The sequence below is a fragment of the Carassius auratus genome, chromosome 5, assembly GCF_003368295.1.
Source record: "Carassius auratus strain Wakin chromosome 5, ASM336829v1, whole genome shotgun sequence".
Classification (NCBI taxonomy): Eukaryota; Metazoa; Chordata; class Actinopteri; order Cypriniformes; family Cyprinidae; genus Carassius; species Carassius auratus.
Genome location: NC_039247.1, coordinates 25,526,868 through 25,541,378, shown reverse-complemented (window position 1 = coordinate 25,541,378; position 14,511 = coordinate 25,526,868). Strand labels below are relative to the sequence as shown.

Genomic DNA, 14,511 nt, shown 5'->3' with positions numbered 1-14,511 from the left:
GTTTTGAAACCCGGTTTTGCATCTAAAAAATAATAAGCACCATACTGCCACCTAGAGGTAATTTGAATTTGGTTAAATAAACTCATTTTGAAGAGAAGGTAAACAATTCATAACTACAAAATCTACTTGTTATAATAATGCATATAATATATATATATATATATATATATATATATATATATATATATATATATATATATATATAAAACACCTAAAATCATAGAGAAATATATAGCATAAATTATTATATATATTATTAATATAAAATAAATAATATTTAAATAACAAATGAACTAAATATTATGTTAATTTTGTTAAATATTACGCATTTGCTGGTTTAAACTTTATTTTATTTAAATGTATAGTGCATATAAATGCACTGCCCTTATGAAAGGGTGGGTTTCAGACTACTTCACATCTCCCAGTCATTTTTTATATAAGAAACATAAAGTCCAATATGAACCAACAACAATATAGGGATTAAGATATTAAAAGAAATCATTGTTTTTACACCCCTGTTGAAAAAAAAAAAAAAGAGTCATGCTATCCCACTGCATCTCAACGTAGACAACACTGAGGAACCCCAAGGATCACCCTAACTGTTTTTCAGTGTATTTCATTTTCGTGTAGCCTATTTCTGGGCATTTATACATTATACCTATTAAAAATCAAATCGCCCATTCCTTCCTGTGCAGCAGACTCTTTACCAAAACCTCCAGCCATATCTAAAAGGCCACTGCTCATGGCAACAAAATCAGGTTACAATTGCAGACATTAAGGGTACAGTTTATTCACTTGACCTTTTCTGTGGAACACTTTATGGAGATATATGAGTGGGGCAAACAGCAATGCAAAGGTCATGGCAATTTACATTCTGACTCTCTGACGTCATGGCATCCATCTGGAGCCTGTACTAAACCAATAACACATTTAACACATGATTCACCTTGTAGGAATATATTTAACATGATAAATGTTGTTTTATGCACTAGATGACTTGGCAGTGAGATTGTGGGCAGAAGGTTTACACAGGCCTTCCTTTTAATTTTATTAGACATCAGCTAATATCCACCACGATTCTCTCTTTTCAATTAACTATGATCTGCAACCTGATTGACAAAAATGTATAAATTAGCCTAAATGTAATTTACAATTTGATTTAAAAATCATACTATATTTATATTCAAACTAATTCATATAAAAAATACTAATAGGCATGTCATGCTAGATCTAACAAGGTAATCACAGCAGTGCTGGTATTCGGGCCAACAGCTCGGTTGTTGTGTGTGTGCTTTTATACAACACTTCAACAAACACTTATATTTACATTGTGCATTTTGCTCCAACAAAGACATTTGTTTCTTCCAGACAAATCAGAATTGACCACTGAGCATCTCAGAACAATAGTATTTTGAACTAATGAGTTGAATCAATGATTCAGTGACTCACTCAGTCACATGCAATATTGTATAATAATATAACCTGCAGAAATAACCACCATTGAATCCCCACCACTTAGACAAAAAAATAATGAATATTATAATTTTAATTCATCAATAATTTAATAATTTGACAATAAAAGTATAACATCACCTACACTAGGTCATGCATCAAATAAACAATCGATTTCAAAGTAAATAATAAAAGTCAACGCAAAAACAAATAATTTTAATAAATAGGAGGACTTGTAACGATGATATATTTAGATTTACATTCGTTATAGTAGATTTAATAAATAACATAATTAACAGAATATATTTAATGTAAATATACGTGTCTCTATGTGATGTCTAAGCGGAAAGAGGAACATGACTTGTATTTTGAAAAGCGTCACAGATGGAAGCCATATGTGGGGAAATGTCACGTCACTTCAACTAACACATCACTTAACAATGTAGCTGCTAGCTAGCGAAAACAGATTATTGCATTAAATATGAATTTTGAAAATCAACGGTTTTTGTTTCAAGCTTCGGCACCGTGGGTCAGAAGTACTTGAGCGATTTCAGCACCAAAGAGCTCTCAATTAAGCGGTTATTATCGGTTTTCAACTAGCTAAACAGGCTAACATAGTAAGACACAAGAGCTTTTGTTTCTCAATGATGAGCTCTTTAATTAGATAAACTGAAATATCTAAGACATAATCGCGCATAGAAGAAACATGGACGAAAAATACAGCAGTAATGTCATCTCAGGTGGGAAGCTGGGACGAGTTGATGCTCCAAATGCCAGGTAAGACAAAAATCTGTGTTAATAAGTCCCTAAATAAGGTTACTCATAAACAACAAGTACTATAGCAGTAACATGTTACAGTGATGTTACGATGTGTTGATACTAAGTTACTTTGATACATAATGTTGCATTATCATGTATGATAAATATTAATTGTATTTATAAACCTTGGTATATACAAAGTTACTTCAAAGAATAACGTGATTTTACCATCATGATAATGTCCAAATTATAGTATTGCCTTGATAATATTACCTTTTGTAAGTACAGAGTCTATCTGGGGATGTCCATGGTATATTGTTGGCAATAATGATATAATATTTATTTGTTCCTCTGTACTGAGGGATTATCAATTGCTTATGGAATTACTTTGTTTGGTAGGGTGCTTCAATGGGTTTTGTGGTATTTTTATGGTAATAACATTGTAATAACGTTGTAGGCTAGTTTTTGGCAAGTGCAGCACAACTTGTTTTTGACAGTTTTTACTTTTCTACTTGAACTGAAGGTTTTTTTTTTTTTATTGATTTGTTTTTTATTTCCAGGCTGACCCGGTACATAGTATTACTCTACTTCACCAAGCTTCTGAAGGCTTTTGGGATATTTGAGTCATACGATCTCCTTAAAGTTGTGCACATTGTACAGTTTCTCTTTATTTTGAAAATGGGGTAAGGAATGACATCATAAAATGAATATATTACAGACCATAAGTGTCATGATTGTTTATTTTGATTATGTAAATTTCTCCCTTTCTGCATAGGTGTGCAGTGATACTGGTTTTCTTTCAAAAGCCATTTTCATCTGGAAAAATGATCCCCAAGAGACAGGTAGTATGTTCTTCAATTTTGAAGTTCTTACCACTTAAAGGGTTAGTTCAGCCAAAAGTGAAAATTAAGGGCGGCTATGTTTACACTAGTGTTTTCGTTTGAAAACTTTTGCTATGGTTACGCCTGTCGTTAACACTACCCCGGGTCGAAAACGAAGACTTTTCGAAAACGCTGCAGACCCCATTTTAGGTGTGAAAACTCTCTGGGTTGCATTTCAGTGTAAACGGACCAAAACTGAGATTTTTTTTTTAAAACGAATGCATGGCTGCCTACATTAGCTATGCGTATCCTTAACGAGCGTGTAAACAATAACATCATGTTCATTGTTGTACATGCGTTTCATCGGTATAGTGTGGACGGAGAATGTTTCTGAAATGTAGTGAGAACACAAGTGTAGACGAGAATAGTTTTTTCTTTAAAACCAAACCAGTCCTAAATGTCAACATACATTTTTAAGAGAATTAACCCTTTAGAGGCAATATGACACTGTTTACTTAATACACATTCTTGGTGTAATTTTGTACGATAAATCCATGAACTTCTCAACTGACAAACTATTTAATACCATTTAATGCTGATTGTATTAAAAGTTACAGCCAAAAAGGCATGTAATAAGAAGGACTGAAAATGTCATTTCATGTGGATTTGTGCTTATTATGAACATGGTATTTCATCTGTTCAACTTCTGATTTTAGTGGATTAAAATCCTCAAGCATGCTGTCATGAGCTGTGTCATCTCACTGTTGGGTTTCTTTGGGTTGACTCTCTGTGGACCACTCAGGTTTGTTTTTGTGCTAAATCTAAAAATTAACATCTTCATCCCTCTGTTCTGTTATTTAATGAGTATTTGGCCTAAACCGATGTGGGATCTTTCAGGACCCTTTTGCTGTTTGAGCACAGTGATCTGGTGGTGATCTCTCTCCTCAGCGTTCTCTTCACCAGCTCTGGAGGGGGACCTTCTAAGGTCAGAATACTAGACAAATCATAAATATCAAAGAAAAGATCCAACTAAAACTCATCTCTTCTGTCAGCACCTAACTGCATCCCATAAGAAATAAAGTATTCTTAATACTGTGTTGTTACCTGGAAGATGAACAGCTGGTTTTGTTTTGTTTTATGATCGTTGTTCACGAGTCCCTTGTTTGTCCTGAACAGTTAATCTACCTGGTCCCACAAATTCTTTGTTTTTCCAGCATCTTTTGCATATTTGAACCCTTTCCAACAATGACTTTGTGATTTTGAGATCCATCTTTTCACACTGATGACAACTGAGGGACTTTCATGCAACTATTAAAAAAATTTCAAACACTCCAGAAGGAAACACAATGCATTAAGAGTGGAGGTGAAAATATTTTTAATTTGTAGATGAGACTAAATTTAACTTATCTTGTCTTCTGGGAAACATGTAAGTATCTTCTGTAGCTTCTAAAGGACAGTACTAAATACAAAATATAAATGTTTAGGAAGAGAAATGTGCATATCTTTGTTCTGTTCAAAAGTTTACACTCATTGTGCTTCCATCTTGAACATCAGTTAGCATTTTAACTTTGTGTAATAATCGCAAGTCCTAAAAGAATAAAGAATTTTGTGGGACCTGAATGATTTTTCTGAAGAACAGCAGGCAGTTTAACTGTTCAGAACAAATAAAGGAACCCGTGAACAACTATCACAATTAAAAAAAAATCTGGTCAATACTAAATAAAAAGTACAATGCATTTTTTATGACCCCTCTTATTTCGGTAAAATAATCCACATTTTGCAGATACTGCGAAGAGTATGCAAACTTTTAACCACAACATTTTTTCTGTGCTTTTTTTTTTATATATAGACTAGGGGAGCTGCTTTCTTCATAATTGCTGTTATCTGCCTATTGCTCTTTGATAATGATGATCTCATGGCAAAAATGGCAGAGCACCGTATCCTTCAAAACCTAAAAATATGTTTTAACTGTTATTATATCAAGGTGCAGACAAAATGTAAAAATTATAGATTGTTCAGATGAAAAGGAAAGTAATTTCAGAGGTGTATCAAGTTATTTCATAAGAATTTTTATTATTTGGAATGACATTTACAGTCACCATCATAAGTGTGTATTCGGTAGGAGTGTTAACAGTCCACTCAAGTCATGATTTGGTTCATAACAATACTGATCTCACAATACAATACTCTCACTATACGTTATAAACAAAGCCAAAATAGAGGTAAAATTGTTATTTTTATATTATTACTTCTAAGACATATAAACATTAAACAAAATTTGGTAATACATCAGGGTTGAACTTGGATCTGCTTGGACTTTGGTCCTTCTCCACCATGAACAACCAGAATATAAATATTCATGATTCTGCTTAGCTTAACACAACTTACACTCCTGTTAACTTATATTAAAAAAAAGTATATCATATTTTATATTTAAAAAATATTTAATTTGTAATTTATTTTCAATCGATAATGCTTAATTAAATCTGTCTAAATTAAAAAGAAATTGGTGAACTATACACAATAGATAGAAAGAAACTCTTCACATATTGTTGCATTTTGGTATTGTAATATATTGTTACACCCCTAGGATTTTGCACTTTTAACTTTGTGGTGTATCTACTACTGTATAGACTTTAACTCTACTTCTTATAGCCGAGGGACACCATGACAGTGCTCTTACCCATGCGCTGTACACAGGAATTGCATTTTTAGGTGTGGCGGACCACAAGGTTTGTTTTTGATCCCTATTTTCAAACCTTTAAATGCTGCTCCTGAGTGTTGTGTCATTGTTTACTGCAGTACAGACTCATCTACTCACTGATGTTGTGCTCAGATAAAGGATCAGCGAGATCATGGTGATTAACTTTCATTTTCTGAGCAGGGTGGAGTGGTTCTTCTGGTTCTAGCTCTGTGCCTGAAGGTGGCCTTCAACACTGCATCTAGAAAATTATCAGTGGAGATTGGGGGCACAAAACGCCTTTATGCTTTATCTAACCTGGTTTCTGCTGTAGTTCTACTGCCATGGGTCATAGTGCTGTCTGCAACCACTGAGGTAAGGACCAGCAGAAGCTTTCTTCATTATGTAGTGGTTCTCAACTTGGGACTAAAAGCCACAAAACTTCAATTCTGAATTGAGTGGCAATCACGTAGTGCCTGAGAGTGTAAATCAGTTTTCAATCATAATTGTGTACCATATTGCAATATATTGATCTTAATATAAACATTTTAAAGTATACAGACATTTCTATAAGTTCTTGATCTTTTTCGACTGAAAATCCTCAGAGCAAGGTAGAATCCTGGTCTGGCCTCATCTTGCCATTCGCCATGATCATCTTCTCTGTGATGATACTGGACTTTTACGTGGAATCCATCTGCATGGCAAAGCTGGAAACCTCACGCTGCGCTCGATATGGCTCCATCTTCCTGTTCCTCAGTGGCCTGCTGCTGGCAAACTTCTGGACCCACCCGCTAACCGACCAGCTCAGAGCCGTGAGTAATCCAGTCCATCAGAGTAGCACTGAGCATGTGCTGTCTGGTGGAGTGCTGGTCAGCGCCTGCTTCTTCATCATGGGTAAGTTTAGATCTCTGATAGAAGATTTCATGTTCTTTTTAAGAGTTTGAAAGTCTTATATACTCTCCCATCACAGAACAAATCTGAGAAATCACAATGTTGTTTTAAAATAATTTAGTTTTTTCCTAATTGAATGAACCTTTTGATGTTTTCAGCTGATAGCATACTGTCAGCCCCATCTTCAAAGGGTCAGAAGGGAACATTGGTGGGTTACTCCCCTGAAGGAACTCCTCTTTACAACTTCATGGGAGATGCGCTCCAGCACACATCCCAGTCTCTGCCTCGCTTCATCAAAGACTCGCTCAAACAGATCCTGGAGGAATATGATTCACGGCAGATCTTCTACTTCCTATGTCTCAACCTGGTATGTAAGCTCATGTTTTTATTGGATTTCGGTCAATGAGTGTAGAAGACACTCAATTTAAGTCCTTTAATGTTAATAGCTTACAATTTTTTTTTTTGTTACTTCTTTTAAGCCAAGTCATATTTACAGGGAATGATTGTATGGTTCAGAAGTCTTGTGGAATTGTGGCATTGAAATGTAATCTGCTTTAACTTGCGTCGTAACAATCATGTTGATCTTGATTCAGGCCTTCACGTTTGTGGAGCTCTTCTATGGTGTGTGGACCAATAGTCTGGGACTGATCTCTGATGGGTTCCACATGCTGTTTGACTGCTCTGCTTTGGTTCTGGGGTTGTTTGCTGCCCTCATGACCAGATGGAAAGCAACCAGGATATATTCCTATGGGTAAGGTTGCTAATTTGAAGAAAAATCCCATATTAGCACTTATTTGGTATACATTTGTAACCAATTAGACTGATAAAAATGCACAAAAAAAATACAAATACAATAGAGTTAAAGGTGAGGGCACATTTACAATTGCTCTATGAAATTTCACAGACAAAATCCAGTCATTCAAATAGAAATCCATGATTTACAGATTTCACTAATTTTTAAGTTAGTCACGCTGAATAACAGAAAGCTGCTTGGTTTGAAAGTGACATACTATTTTTTACGGAAATATTGCTAATGTGATGCACTTTATGGTTGAAATGCACTTCGCGCAGGGGCGTAGTTTGCCAAATAACCAAAAATAGATGATTTTAAATTTGATTTAAATCAAGACTTCTGTACTTTTATAAGTGCTAAATTAACATACAAACCGACCGCAGCAGTTACAGTTATCAGCACAATATGACTGAAGCACAATATGGCTGAAGCACAATATGGCTGAAGCACAATATGGCTGAAGCACAATATGGCTGAAGCACAATATGGCTGAAGCACAATATGGCTGAAGCACAATATGGCTGAAGCACAATATGACTGAAGCACAATATGGCTGAAGTGGCGCGCGTTTAAAAAGTGTGATCAGATTTGCACGAACCATTCCTTCAATAAATTACCACTTTAAAATGCTATGGATAAAGTCGAAAATTATCATAAAGGGGTGCTATTATGCTTTTTCACTTTTTCAGCTTTAGTCTAATGTTGTTGTTTAAGCATAAAAAGATCTGCAAAATGATAAAGCTCAAAGTCCAATTCAAAAGGAGATATTTGTTTAAAAGAAAACACTTTTCAAAAACTAAAACGAACAACTCATTGGACTACAACGCATATTTTCTGGGATTTGGGATACCAAAAACATCGACGAATGGGACGAGTACTGGTTGAGCTGCACTAGAGAAGGCAAAAGTCGAAGACACACTAGCTTTCCCAAGGCAGATGAACTTAGAGTAGTTACAATCATCTGGGTATAAATCGCCTTTAAATTAATTTTATTTTGACACAATATTTACACTGAAGCTTGCAGCTTGGTAAGGGGCATGACATTTCCTGATCAGGTGCCGAGTGCTGCCAATCACTGGCCCAGCCAACCAATGACAACACATTTCATGCTTCAGAAGGCGGGCCTTCATTTGATACAGGAACTATTCGAGCTGTTTATGCCAGAGGTGTTGTAATAATGTAATATATGTGAAATATAATGTGTTTTTCGAACAACCTAGTGTGAGAGCCTGTTCTAGTACACCCCCAAAACAAAATCAAGACTTTGTAAAAGAGCATAATAGGACCCCTTTAAAAAGGAACATAAACAAAAAATAGGAGTATGTTCAAACCAAAACTACGCCCTTGACTAAAGGAATTTTTAAATCTGTACCAATTTTAAAACACTGGGCATCAAAGATATGTTGACTTTGTAAATGGTCACAGAGAAAAGCAAAATGATTGAGGATCACACACTGTGTTCCAAACCGAAACTCACACTTCGTTAAGAGATACATAACAACAGTTTGTTTTAAATTGGCTCAAAATGTCAAACATGTTTGTTAACCACTGACTACATGGAATCTAGTCTAATGCTGTACACTATATTCTGTGAAATTTGCAGACTTGCCTATGACCTTCTGCAACTAGCACAGACTCATTCAGACTGCATATCAGGGCAAAAATCTGGTGTATTCCAGTCTTTATCGTGTAGAGGGGAGCTGAGAAATATCCAGAGCACAGATACTCATAATGGTTTGAGAGTAAATTCAGTAAGCATCCATCTAGCAACACATTAATAACCACACCGTAATATGCTAAAAGCCACTCAGAGTCCGAACACTTAGAAGAAGCATAGCAACAGTAACCCCCATTATGGCTGAGGGTTTTGGATCACATAAAAATGTAGTTTGCTTAATGTAATTGCTGTTTATTGATTTTTGTTTTAATGAACTATTTTCCCCTTTAAAGTTTGATGCTAAATCCTGAGTTGTGTTTCTATGATCAGTTCTGAAAATATAATCATTATGGAGTTTTGATTCTGCTCTTTACAATGAATTGATTAAACTGGTTCACATAACAGTCTAAAATATTAATTAACACCGTCTGAAGTTTTTTTTTTTTTTTTTTAATGATCTAATTATCATAATTGATAGAAAAGTCATGGAAACTCATTGGTGCAGGAACCCTGATTACTGAACCTGTTGGAATTGTGTTCTGTCCTTTTAGTGCTGGTAACAGTAAGACTTGTTTTATTTCAGGTATGGTCGTGTGGAGATCCTCTCTGGGTTTATCAATGGCCTGTTCCTCATGGTCATAGCTTTTTTCGTGTTTGTGGAGTCAGTAACCAGACTCATCGATCCACCAAACATCAACACAGACATGTTAACAGTATGTACAGTGGACCTCCAAGACATTGTTGTCAGGACTAACAAAGATATTGTTGTCCATAAATGGGTTTTGCTTTAAGTTGATCAAACAAAAGTAACACAAAGTAAACTTTCACAATTCACATGAGAAACCTGTCAACTCATGCTCATGCATGTCCTTAAATCCATTTGTTCCTTAAAGCCAGTGTCTGTTGGGGGACTCCTCGTTAATCTGGTGGGCATCTGTGCCTTCAGTCATGCACACTCCCATGGGGCCTCCAAAGGGAGCTGCTCTGGGCATGACCACGGCCATGGGCACGGAAGTGCAGAACACAGCCACGGAGGACATGGACATAGTCATGGAGGACACGGTCACTCTCACGGCCACGGGCATTCCCATGGGTCTGCTGGAGGGGGAATGAATGCTAATATGCGAGGTGGGTCTGTTTTGAGTTTTTATTATGTAGATTATAAGGTTAGTTCATCCAGAAAATAAAAGTCTATAAACATATATCAATCCTGAAGATTTCCTGATTTTTGAGAATTACATTTCCCATTTCCTATTTGCAGGAGTGTATCTGCATGTGCTTGCTGACACGTTGGGCAGTGTCGGTGTGATTATATCCACTATTCTCATCAAACAGTTTGGATGGCTGATCGCAGATCCTATTTGTTCGCTCTTTATTGCCACACTGATTTTTCTCAGTGTCATTCCTTTATTAAAGGATGCCTGTGAGGTTCTTCTTTTGAGAACGCCACCTCAGCATGAAAAGGACCTTAACTTTGCACTTGAAAAGGTACGAATAGCAAAAATATACACTCTGGTAGGGCTTGCATAGACTAGTCGAGTGATCGACTACTTCAAGTCGGCGATGTTGGAAACAATCGACTATTCGAGCATGCATTAACCGTAATGCATGCAGAGTTTGCAAGTACTACGTGAATTTTAGGATTAAAATGTTGCATGTAGCTGTTACTTACTATGACTTTATCTATGTTGCATGTAAAAGTAAAATATATAATGTTATAATTAGGGGTGTGCCCGAAGCCAAATACCTTATTCGAAATGGCATGGATAATTGCTTCAAAAATGAATAATGGATAAGGAATAATTCTGTCTGAATATTCCGCTGAGGCTGGCACAGTCTGGTGTTTGCTGGATTACAGTTGAGCCAGGGGATCAGCACAGTATTATACACAGACCTCTAAATTCACGCAATAGAGTGTGAAGTGAATGAATGTAAACTTTATGAATGAAAAGAGCACAAATCAAACATGGCATTGCTGTTGCCTCTCCTTGAAATCAGAGCTTGGCAAGAGTAATATCACCAATAATAATGCATCATACACAATCTATTATTTGTATATATTTAAAAGTCAATGATTTAAACCTTAAGGCCCCAGTATATTTCAAACAAAATTGAAGAATGAACAGATATGACGTCATTTCGAACAAAATCAGGCCGAAACAAAGAGAACTTTCTGGGGGAGTTTGTTTTGGCTCCTAAACACCTTTGAGCTTCCATTGGTTCGTGGCGGTTATACAGTCGGTGGGTGTGTTCTGAAACTCCACTTTCTTTGACGTAAATTTTTTTTTCTTCCCTGTTCATTTCTCATTCTGCTGAGGTCCTACAGGAGAGCAACATCTCCTGAATACACTGGAGTGTCGATTAGCTGAGCTGCACAAATATATCTGTACCTGTACTATCGCTCACGGAGAGACTTTAAAGATTCAGAGAAAATATTTAATGCCTAGAAAGAAATTGCAACAAAGCACGGAGTTATGCAAAGAGCGACACCGAGAAAGATCTGAGACAAGTTTTCCAAAGCCATGAAAGGAAAGAGCAAAGATAGCATGTACCAAATACATGTTTCAAATAAATGTTACACCACACTGCTGTTGCTCCTGAGAATGGAAAGGGTATACAGTAAATGAAATACCAAATTAATATACAATAATAAACCTTTGTTTTTATCAAAAGTAAATCACGACCACATAAAATATAAAAAGGTGTAACAATTTATCTAGTTTACACACACACACACACACACACACACACACACACACATATATATATATATATATAAACACAAAAAAAAATTCCATGCTAAATTTTCCAGACTATGAGACATTCACACTTCCCATAAAGGACTGATTATGGAATCGTTCTTTTGTATTGCTAACACGATACTTAACTCTGAACTGCTGCTAATCATTATTCTTTTGTCTATAATATTCTGACCATTAGGGCTGTCTCACACTTAGATTGCCTACACTTCTTCATTGTTGTTTTGTTCAGGAGAAAGGTGCGAGCATCACGAGTCATGTTTACATGAATCTACACCCCACCTTCCGCAGCGTGGGGGTGTTGGAATGTTCGGAAACAATAAACCACTGCTCAGTCTTTTGAACTTCTTTTTGCCCCGAAACGAAGAACAAAAACAAACTTGGTTTTAAGTATATCACAATATGATCAGAATGAATGGAATAAGCACAGTGTGCTCACTGATCAAACAGCCGCGTTGCGCATCTCAAGGCCCCGATATACTTCCAGCAAAGTTTGTTTTTGTTCTTCATTTCGGGGCAAAAAGAAGTTATAAAAGACTGAGCGACGGTGTATTGTTGTGAAACGGGCCCCAGTGGTCAGAATATTATAGACAAAATAATAATGATTAGCAACAGTTCAGAGTCAAGTATCATGTTTGCAATAAAAAATTATGATTCCATAATCCGTCCTTTATGGTAAGTGTGAATGGCTCATAGTCTGAAAACTTTAGCATGATGTCATGATGAATCTAAAATAAAGTTTTTCTATTTTAATATATTTTCAAATGTAATTTATTACTGTAATGGCAAAGCTGAATTTTCAGCAGCATTCACTGTTATGTTATGCTTCAGAGATCATTTTAATATGTCAATGTGATGCAGTCAATTATTACGGGTACTCGATTATTAATATGGATTCTTGTCATTTTTGGAAATGGTTTTTGCTGAATATTTTTGTGGAAGCCATGAAGAATGTTTTTCAGGAATCTTTGATAAGTAGTTCAACCGAACGACATTGCTTATGAATTTTAGTGTTTGAATCATGGTTTTCACAAAAATATTAAGCGACAAAAACAGTTTCAACATTGATTATAATAAGAAATGTTTCCTGATCACCAAATCAGCCGGAGCACTTTCGAATTGCAATAATATTACACACTATTGCTCTTTTTACTGCATTATTGATCAAATAAATGTAGCCTGGGTGATCATAAGAGACTGAAGAATTATTACAAACTTTTAATCAGTAATGTAGCTCAAAATGTTGGATATACCAAATGAAAATCTTTACATTCCATTTTATTTAATGTTTGCTTGATTGTCACAGATTCAGAAAATTGAAGGTGTTTTATCCTACCGTGATCCACACGTCTGGAGACATTCTGCCAGTGTTATTGCTGGAACCATCCATCTCCAGCTCATGTCTGATGTAGTGGAACAGAGAGTTATTCAACAGGTATGAATGCTACATCTCAAACATCGCCTGTTTACAAATCGACAGCAATTTGTTTGCTTTCCAAGGCTTTTATTACCATTTTCCAAAGGATTAGACATTTAATTAGAAGTAATTGTTTCTAATATTTTGTCTGCAATTATTGTTGACATAAATAACAAAGTGTGTGACTAACTGACCAGCTCATATTGTTTGTACTGAAATTCTTCTCAGGTGTCTGCCGTGTTGAAAGATGCTGGTGTTAACAATCTGACTATTCAGTTGGAAAAAGAAGCCTATTTCCAGCACATGTCTGGCCTGAGCACTGGATTCCACGAAGTTCTAACCATGACGCAACAGATGGAGTCCATTAAATATTATAAAGATGGCACGTGTATCATGTAAATGTATCATGCTGTTTTAACTCATAGGGATTTAAGGTGTAATTTTGCTCTCCTCCCCCTCCTTTTTTTTTTTTTTTTTTTAATTAAGAACTTATTTTATGATGTCTATGCCAGACTGTCTTCTCTGTCTGATTCTGTTATAAACACAATAAAATATTCTATTATATTATGAGCACAGATTTGTGTTTGCTTTTTTACAACAACAAAAAAATGTTTCATTATTGTCCCTTTCCAATCATTTCTATAACTATACACATATCCATTACATATCAGAAATAAATGTAGAAACAAACTTATTTTGATAACGCCCATTTATTTATTCATTTAAACTATTAGTATTATTTCAGGCAAAATCTTTGATATGTGGGTTGGATGGGAATATGACATCGCTCATTAATTATCTCATATTTCTATAGCATGAAGGAAACGGACACTGAATGCATGTCTCAAAATACCAATGACAAATGAACTGATCAGAAAGCTAAAGTCGGTGTTTACTTGTCTAATGTGCAGCAACACATAAACAAAAGCATTTATTGTCAATTAAAGTTTAAGTTTTAGGCCTTTAAATATATTGGAATGGTATGTGCAGTTCATACAGATTATTGCATCACTAACAGCAGAAGTAAACAGTATTATTATTTAACAGTTTATTATAATTGTTTTATGAATAATTATAATCTTCCTATAATTAAAAAAAGTAGTGTTAGTATCAATTAGTTATAAACATAAGTGGAACATAAGTTGGGTTTTCAGTCAGAGCAATAATGAAGAAATACAAATGATTTAAGAGCAAAGTTTGTGGGGTGAAGCGGTGTATTTAGGAAACGCACGCATCGCTCCACGTCAATAGATGGCAGTGGAAAGCACACAAACCTACAGTC

At 35.4% G+C, this 14,511-nt stretch overlaps 1 protein-coding gene across 1 annotated transcript; it reads left to right on the top strand.

The window, feature by feature from the left end:
* The first annotated feature begins 1,833 nt into the window (after positions 1-1,833).
* slc30a5 (solute carrier family 30 member 5) lies at positions 1,834-13,708 on the top strand. The gene is made up of 16 exons (XM_026254670.1): positions 1,834-2,229; positions 2,772-2,894; positions 2,987-3,053; positions 3,749-3,834; positions 3,930-4,017; positions 4,882-4,969; positions 5,688-5,764; positions 5,917-6,087; positions 6,318-6,606; positions 6,762-6,970; positions 7,197-7,354; positions 9,637-9,766; positions 9,947-10,181; positions 10,315-10,541; positions 13,119-13,247; positions 13,458-13,708. Exons 1-16 carry the CDS (start codon positions 2,159-2,161, stop codon positions 13,626-13,628), a joined length of 2,319 nt encoding a protein of 772 aa, XP_026110455.1. The 5' UTR covers positions 1,834-2,158; the 3' UTR covers positions 13,629-13,708.
* Positions 13,709-14,511: the final 803 nt, after the last annotated feature.